The sequence below is a fragment of the Austrofundulus limnaeus genome, unplaced genomic scaffold (assembly GCF_001266775.1).
Source record: "Austrofundulus limnaeus strain Quisiro unplaced genomic scaffold, Austrofundulus_limnaeus-1.0 Scaffold169, whole genome shotgun sequence".
NCBI lineage: Eukaryota > Metazoa > Chordata > Actinopteri > Cyprinodontiformes > Rivulidae > Austrofundulus > Austrofundulus limnaeus.
Window position 1 is genome coordinate 777,103 of NW_013952571.1, and position 9,565 is coordinate 786,667.

At 39.0% G+C, this 9,565-nt stretch overlaps 1 protein-coding gene across 3 annotated transcripts in view; it reads left to right on the forward strand.

The window, feature by feature from the left end:
* Positions 1-9,565, forward strand: part of afap1 (actin filament associated protein 1) — a 134,353-nt gene that overhangs the window by 26,706 nt on the left and 98,082 nt on the right. Inside the window, exon 1 of one of the 3 annotated variants that reach the window (XM_014017479.1) lies at positions 1,333-1,580. The exons of 1 other annotated variant lie outside the window; for it this stretch is intronic. In XM_014017479.1, coding sequence (XP_013872933.1) covers positions 1,544-1,580 — 37 coding nt within the window. In that variant the 5' untranslated portion in view covers positions 1,333-1,543. Of the gene's footprint in view, positions 1-1,332; positions 1,581-9,565 lie in introns of those variants that run through there. One more of the 3 variants, XM_014017481.1, reaches the window with a different exon arrangement.

A 9,565-nucleotide genomic window follows, 5' to 3' on the forward strand; every position in this document is an offset into this window, starting at 1 on the left:
TAGTAATATATTTACTGAGAAAAATGATGATGTGTTCAATACTTTTTCCCTGTGCCATTCCACATTATTACAAATAACTTCATTTCTGGACATTTATGGTTTGATTTCTTTGTATGTATGGATCACTTGGGTTGTTACCAACATCTGGTGAAAATTTCATGTCATTAGCACCTCTAGTAATATATTTACTGAGAAAAATGATGATGTGTTCAATACTTATTTTACCTGCTGTATATTCAAAGATAAGATAATTTCCAAAACTCACCTATATCCACATGGTTTTTAAATGGTTTTCATTTCCTTGCTGTCTAAGACACAATCAGTTGATTTGATGTTGCAGTTTGGTGACATGTGCGTTGTAATATTTATTCCTTTTCAGCTACTTTTGTATTGGATTTTATAAAGTTTATTGGTTTTTAGGATAAAAGATGCTTCTTCCAAAACCCAGAATGTGACGTTTTCCTAAAATTTCATGGCAATATCTTGAACACCAATGAAGGTAAGAGCAAAAATAGAAAACAAGAAGGTGAAATGGTCACAAAGGCCCCACTGGTTCAGCTATGAAACGCAGCAAGAAAACATGAGCTTATTTCACCTAAACAAACATCCATAACTTCTGTCATACTTGAGATAATCATGTGATTTTTTTTAAATATGGTCTTTAATGTCCTTTTTGAATCCGCTGCCAGATTTGATTTTGAGGCGGGATAACAATTTTATGCACATGGTAAAGAGATTTGGTGTTATCCTCGACAGAACTCATCATCCCAGTCACATATTAGACCTAATAACATCCCATGCTTTCCATATTTTTATCTCAGAAATGTTAATTGCCTTTGTCTCTCTCTCTCTCCACTCACACATAATTTTTTCTGTTATATTAACTCGACTACATTGTAAATGAGAAAAACTACATTAGTATACTGCTGAGTTTAAAATGAATAACATGACTCTGATGTACTGTGTTCTTTATGCAGCAGTGGTTTGAAACACACATGTTTTTAATTAACCAGACACATTAGGTGTGTTTACACAAAGTATCAGTATCAGACCAGTATCCTGATACCAGCYTGAGATTTACTCTGTATCAGTATCAGAAATTAATCTGTGGTATCCAACATCACTAGTGAAACCAATCAGATTAAAAATCAAATGTTACTGTTTTCACCTTGAATGACTGCACAGGACCACTGCAGTATGCTGGAAATATCCCTTTAAATCCAGCAGAAGCAGCCGAGCAGCACTTTGCTGGATGAGAACCAGAGGAGCAAGAAAGAAGTGGAGGAGGAGGAAAAGGAGGGGACGTTAGGAGAAGAAGAAGGGAGGAGGGGAAACGGGAGGGAGGGACACAAAGACCCGGAGASAAAGTTGGAGAGAAAGACTCTGAGCTCGGTGGCCGGGAGAACAGCAGGAACACACCGGGAGAACACCGGGAGAACCGCTCACTCTCTTTCCGTGGATTTCTCCGGTGCGGGGAGCCGCCGGGCACGCGCCTGCTGTGTGTGTGCGTGTCGGTGGAACTTTGGATGAATCTAAGTCCACGATGAGGAGCGAGCCCGTTCTGTTCGCGTCCAGCAGGGGTGAGTGAGCTGGTCTTTCTGGTCTTTCCTGGCCTTCAGTACCTGGCAGGAGTCTCACCATCTTGCCGCATTTCTTTCAATCCGCGTGCGTGCCCCTGCTCTAACGCACGCGCACACGTTGACAGGACAGGGCTGAGCTGTGGTTGATTACCCTTTTAGACTCATTTAGGCCTGGTGGACCTGCACAGGGATCCTCAATGGCTCAGTTTCTCTATTACAGTCTTATTTGAACGTTTGGGACTGCCAGATCCTGCAGGATTTAAAACATAATAGATTTTTTCTTTACATTTATGCACATATGTCACTTTAACCAAMGTTMTTYTTTAGTTTATTTTGGACTTACAGCAGGGCAGGTTAACTCATGCTGGGGGGAGATTTATTGAGCCATTAGCTGTTTGTTTCAGAATCTACTTGCACTTTAATTTGTATTGTTTACTTTCATTATTCTTATAACCACATGTATTCTTGTTAAAATATATCTGATTAAGTTTTATGCGTCATTATTTGAGTTTGCTTTGGGAAATTATGTTAAGGTAGAGAGTCAGAATTCTCAGGTATGAGCAGGTGAGATGAAGTGGAGCAGAAGCCCCGCCCACAGAATGCACAGCTAGAGGCTGTGGCAGAAATAATCCTGAGGGACTTYGAAAAAAAAATTTCAAACTTATTCTAGAGCTGTTTTTCCATATTTTTAAACCGTAAAGGCATGGCTCTACTGATTCCAAAGCTGTTTTGTTTTTTTAAAATCATTAAGTATTTAGAGGTCATCAAAAGTTGAAAATTAGGAAGCAAATGCTGCATTTCCACCATAAAAACAATCACCTCGTAGACTTTGCGTGTCACAATTTTGCAACAATTTTTCAAACTAAACCAGGAAACAAACTAGATAAAACACTAAGATTTTGAAATGACATGTGGGGGTCTAAGCATTAAAAGAGTGACTGAAGATCACAGAAACCTGAACGACGCACTGCCGGGGTCAGACAATACTTCTGTCAAAGTGCCTAAAAATAATGGACAGATTAGTTGTTATTGCTTGCAGCCTTATAACTTTGTCAAATTCAGCTAAACTTTGTTGTATCTGAGATTAGGTATAACTTTACTTTCATTGCCAGTATCACTCCACCCCCTGTTAACAATAAGTGTTAATTAGGTGTCAACGATAGCCATGTGATGTGAGTATCAGTCACATGGAGGCAGTGCTTAAAAGCCTGAATTTTRCCTGAAACTCTCAGACTGAAGAAGTCTCTTGGAAGAGAGACGAAACGTTTCATTAGAGAAGAACCCGTCCAGAGGACCTATACAATGTTTTTCTTTTTTTTTTCTTTTTTTTTTCATAATTGGACAAAAACCCAATTCTGTTTCTTTATATTTTAGGTTGTTCTTCATCCTATAATCTGCCATGAAGGGCAGAGAAATGCATTCTTCCAAGAAAAGGCCAACACACTCAGGCCTTGAGTTGTTCTTCTTAAATGATCAGTCAAATAAACGTCTTCATTTATCAACCACAGCCCATGTTGTAGGGGGCCGACTGACTGAGAGCAGCGTGGACTCTCATCTGACTTAGATTTGTTTTCATCATTCACCTGAGGAGAGTTTATTTTAGCTGAAGTTGTGGCCTCGGTTCACATCTTCTGGCTTTCCTCGTCTTTTGGTTTATGACAGTGTTTTAGGTTAAAAAAAAGTTTGTAGTGTTAGCGTTAACTGCTCTGCACCAACTTCCACCATATGTGTTGTAGGGGTGTAACGATAGAGAAAATTCACGTTTCAGTTCGGTTCAGTACTTAAGTCTCATGGTTTGATATTTTTTCGATACAAAAAAAGAGAAATTTCCATGCCCTTCTTAACTAGTAATTTATTGAAATTACGAAAATTTGTTTAAACTCAAAAAGTACAGTTTTTAAATTAAATATTGCACAGCAAGTTTCTCAGTGGGTTGTGTATTGAACATAAAGCACTGTATTGAATGATTCAATACAGCGACATGTGTTGTTGCGCTCCTAATGTGTTGGGCTCGTATGCTTGATTATAAAAGTGTGTCACAATTTTTTGTGACATTTAACTGCACATAATAGGATTTTGCCCAAACCTTTAGTCCAGTCAACTTTGAAGTAATGTTTTTATAAATAATTATCAATCTTTTTCAGCTGTGGAGTATGGAGGAAGAGGCAATAGTCTTTGTGCGGGCTAAGCTAATAGTTGGTCTATTAGTCTAGTTAGTCTAATAGTTAGCCAAAGAAGTGCCTTTTTTTGTCTTGTTTGTCAGGTTTGTGAAACAAAAATGATATACTGGTGTGAAAGAAGTAGGGATGGACAATATATCAGCATTAACATCGGTATCGTCCGATATTGGTCAGCTTTTAGAATATCGTATCGGTCCGATAAGTAAAACTGGGTCGATAATAACAGACGTTATTGATTTTCCACTTTTTAGCTTTGTGTTTGTGTTTTGAGAGAAGAGATGGTTGGTTGAGTGGTATCTGATCATGATAGTAATAGTGATGCTGCACAGCCAGTAATAAGTGAAGCAGGGAGCCATGCCAGCGGTCTGATTGTTTATTTACGGTAATGAAAAAAGACAAGTGTATTTGTGAGTATATGTATATAAATAATTTGCATGTTTGTGTAATATCGGTAAATATTGGTTATCGGCCATAACACAATCAATAATATTGGATATCATTATTGGCTGAAATTTTCATATCTGTGCATCCCTTGAAAGAACACTACATTAGCTCAAATTAAACCTCCACTTTTTTAACTGTTTACAATGTGTCAGTATCAATTGTCAAACCCTGCTGCTAACTCCTGGTGGACTGATGAATTCAGCAGAACATGGAGGTGCAACAATATCCATCCACATCATTATGATGATTGAGTGACATCAAGGCACAACAAAAACATAGGTCCATGTCATCATCAAATGTCCATCTAACACAGTGATTGAAGTAGATGGGCATATATCCCATCATATTTGTGAAGTGAATCAAAATCTTATCCTGACTACATTTGTGATAAGATGCACATTGTATCATCATCCAAACAAATCAATAAAATGGTATATTGTGATGAAGCTGCTGATTTGTAGAGCATACAGTCAGTCCTGGTTCAGAGTTCAGTTCACACTCAGTCATTCACAGATTCCTGAAAAAAGCAAATATTATAAACAAGATTTCCATGTTTTTTTCAATCTGTACATAATTTTTCACCCAAGATGCTTTAAATCTTCTGCTTTGATGTGAAGTCATWATCTTCTTTAAAAACCTTCAGCTTACTGTACAGCTAATTCGTCATCATCGTTATCATCATCTTTCTGTCCAGCTGGAGCAAACTGAGAAACAAAATGGATGAAGTTCAGTTTTTGGTGGAAAAACAAACTTATACCTTCATCAACTTGTGCTTCATGGAAACATGACAGTGGACCTGGTACTGGAATGGGTTGGTACTGGACTCTGGACTTCCCTGGGTTACAGAGCTGTCTGTCACAGCTAAAGGTAGCTAAATATGAATCTGTTTTCTGATGGGACTATGGTATTGATAGGAATGTAGATCTGATGGGACTGTAGATCTGATGGGACTATGGTACTGACGGGACTGTAGATCTGATGGGACTATGGTACTGACGGGACTGTAGATCTGATGGGACTATGGTACTGACAGGACTGTAGGTCTGATGGGACTGTAGATCTGATGGGACCATGGTACTGATGGGACTATGGTACTGACGGGACTGTAGATCTGGTGGGACTATGGTACTGATGGGACTGTAGGTCTGATGGGACTGTAGATTTGATGGTACTATGGTTCTGATGGGATTATGGTACTGATGGGACTATTCTGTTGGGACTGTAGATCTGATGGGACTGTAGATCTGATGGGACTGTAGATCTGATGGGACTGTAGATCTGATGGGACCATGGTACTGATGGGACTATGGTACTGACGGGACTGTAGATCTGGTGGGACTATGGTACTGATGGGACTGTAGGTCTGATGGGACTGTAGATTTGATGGGACTGTAGATCTGGTGGGACTATGGTACTGATGGGACTGTAGATCTGATGGGACTGTAGATCTAATGGGACTATGGTGCTGATGGGACTATGGTTCTGATGGGACTGTAGATCTGATAGGACTATGGTTTTGATGGGACTGTAGATCTGATGGGACTGCAGTTCAGGACTCCGGTTCTCCTGACTTGAATGTCCTGTTTCGTACGTCTGAGTTCATGTCTCTGCCTGACAAAAAAAAATTGGATCTGTTTAAAAAAAATAAAAGATTTTGATTCTTTTTGACTTGATCCAGAATTAGTTTTTCACTGTTTGTCGGTGCTTAAAGCTTAAATTACAACTTTAAAATGTAAATGATTACATCGCTGTCAGTTTTGCATTATATGTTTTTTGGAAAGAAATGTTATAAAATATATTCAGTATTTGACGCCAGGTTCACAGGAAGTGCTACAACTTACAGCTACTGCAGTTCTTTCAGTTTAGCACTAATTTCTGTGAGCTGTAACCTGAAACCACAAAATGAGATATTAATCACAGAACCTGACTGTAGTACTGGTTTAGGGTCCAGGTTCCTGGACTGGCAGCTGCCTCATATCAGTATTTTCTTTCTGCTTCAGGCCATGAGAGGAGTCCTGCAATAACAGAACCAGTGCTGGCAGCTGCAGGGTATCAGGTGGCATTTGGTGAGGCGTTCTTACAGACCCCCATTGTGCAGTCCTGTTGTAGTCGTATCTCTGGGTCACATGAGCATGAGCTGAAGCTATTTGGGTTTTGGATTTGGTTAAACCTTTGGTATGCAGTAGTTAAAGAAACTCTGCTGGTTTACCAAACTATTCATTTCTTAGTGTTGAGGTTTTGTGGAATTAGGATGTTGTTCTTAAGGTGTCTGCAGACTGAGACCTGAGCAGTCTGAGTACAGATACCATGGACTTGATGAAAACCAGCTCAATGTTTACAGAATGTAAAAAGAAAATCTCAGATAAGTCCTGATATATTTGATTATTTATCCACTCTGGGGAGGGGCATCTTAAGCAAAAACATAGTTCAAATTATTCAGTAATACAAATTGTCATCAGATATTTGTTGCTTTTTAATTTTGAACCATTTCCTGTTTTATGTCTTTTGTTTAATCTGATTGAGTTCAAAGGTGGATTAAGGTTTACTTAACCCAAGTCCTTCAGCTGAAATCCCTTCAAGCAAACAGAGGCTTCAGGTACAGAGAAATGTGCTTCTACCTTTTGTTCCTTCATTTTCACGCTGCAGTAGRTCAGTGTGGATGTAGAAGTAAAGCTGAGCTCATATGATTACAATTTCTACTTAATAATACTTCCAAAAATAAACTAGGATGTCAGAAAAAGACAATGGGACATCCCAAGTTGTTGTTGTTGTTGTTGTTGTTTTGTTTTGTTTTGTTTTTGTTTTTATTTAGAAACTGGTTGGGCAGGTCGCAGGTGTTGAGTCAATAAAAGCCTTTAGGTATCACATTATATCGTAATGAATTGTATTGCATCGTGTCATGTTGTATCGCATAGCATCGTATTGTATCCCATCGTATTGAATTGTATGATATAGTGATGCATCGTATTGTATCGCATCCTACGTTTGCATTGTATGGTATCAAATCGAATCGTATTGCATCTTATCGTATCATATTGCATCGCATCATATCGTATTGTATCGTATTGCTTTGTATTGCATTATATCATATTGAATTGTATCGTATTGTATTGCTTCATTATATGGAATCGCATTGTGTGGTATCACATCGTACCATATTTTATTGCATTGCATTATATTGTATTGATTCATATCATATTGTATTGCATTGTGTGGTATCGCATTGTATGGTATCACATTGCATGGTATTGCATTGTGTGGTATCGCATTGTATGGTATCACATTGCATGGTATTGCATTGTATGGTATCGCATTGTATGGTATTGCATTGTATGGTATTGTATCGTATAATATTGCTTTGTATCATATTGTATTGCTTTGTATCATATTGTATCGCATCATTTTAGTGCTTCGCGGTATACCGTTTTGTATTGAAAGCCGTTTTTTTTATTTTTGTTATGATATGACTTTTCTGAATATCGGTGTAAATAGCCTGAACATGTGCGGAACGTTTCGTCACGGCCGCCAGTGAACTGTTTCCCTGGGGACACGTTTGCTCGCAGCACCGCTAAGCGCATTAGCATGCTAACRTTATTGTTGGAACAACTGGCGGCGGGTGGTGTGTTTTAGCCACTTATATGGTCTGACGTAAAAAAAAAGCATCCCGTTCTCACCATCGCTGAATAGTAAACAACTCTTCAATGTCGTGCACAGTTAGATTTAACGCGCTACTTTAAAATGGAGACATTATTGCATGGAGACTCTAGCATGCTTCTATTGTGAAAAACCCGGATGGAAGTAGTTTTGTAGTGTAGCGGAGTTGACTGATCTGTAAGGTGAGTCGTCCTTTTAAGTTTTATTAACACGCAACGATAGACCAGATAATGATTTTTTCTCAACCCTTCACGATTGGACCTAAATGCATGATAACTGTCTACAACCAGGCAAAGAAGAAAAGACTTACAAGAGGAGGGGAAACAGTGATACAGAGRTACAGTAAAAGGAAAACGTCAATAAGCAAAGTTTGTACATTTTATTATCAGCTGAGCTGTGAGGAAAAAAATACTGTCAAATACCGTGAAACCAGCGTAATTGTTGAAAATACTGTGATAAAATTTGGGTCATATCGCCTAGCTCTACATCATATTGTATTGCATTGTATTGTATTATATTGAGCGTGGCTGTGGTGGAGTGGTTAGGGGAGTCGTCCTGGAACTGGAAGGTTGCCGGTTTGATCCTCCCGTCCAGCCGTCTCAGTTGTTGTGTCCTTGGGCAAGACACTTCACCCGCCTTGCCTACTGATGGTGAGGGTCCGGTGGCGCTGGTGCATGGCAGCCTTGCATCTGTCAGTGTGCCCCAGGGCAGCTGTGGCTACAATGTAGTATACCATCATCAGTGTGAATGTGTCTATGAATGGGTGAATGTCAAGTGTAATGCACTTTGGGGTCTGAAGGGACTTGATAAAGCACTCTATAAGCTCAGTCCATTTACTATTTATATTGCATTGAAAAGTATTGTATCGTGTTGTATTGCATCATATTTTATCACATTGTATGGTTGTTACAATTGCCATTGTGTCATATTGCAAGCATCGTAGCTTATTGTATAGCAGGGATCCCCAAAATTTTTCTTGTAAGGGCCACATAACTTTTCCCTTCTCTGGTGTGGGGCCGGAGTCAGTTTGTAACAGAAAAAGTGTGACTATTGCATGTGTGCCTAAATGTAAAAATTTATTGTTTTCCAGAAAGCACAATCAAATACCCCTCTCTGGGTTCTTCACAGTATGTATTCTGCTGAGCTAACAGTCCATCTTTTAGCTTTGAGAGTTTGTTTGCTCACATTTGGCCTTGCAAGCTATCATAGTTGTCTTTGTGACAGGATTCATAGTGTCGCCGCAGATTGTATTCTTTGAATACCGCCACCACCTCTTGACAGATGAACAAAAAAATAATTGTTTGTCCACTGCAGCTTAAATGCCCTGCATTCTGAATCAATTTTTCTCTTACCTAATCTTTTCGCCATTATTCCACTTTGAGAGGGGCAGGTTTAGGATGTTTTTCTGGGGGTTGCCAGATAGGGGCACAGGCCGCAGAAGGGTGGAACAGAATGTCACGTTATATGTGTGTATGTATGAAATAGTTACTAACTAATAATAGTTAATAATGAAAATAGTTCATAACTAAGGAACATTTTATTTCAAAAGTCCAACTTTATAATCAAATATAAATACACATATATGAAAAAAACTAAATGCTCTCTGGTATTGTTCTGGGGCCGGACCAAATGGGGAGGCGGGTTGGATCCGGCCTGCGGGCCGTAGTTTGGGGACCACTGTTGTATGGCATCGTATCGTATCGTATT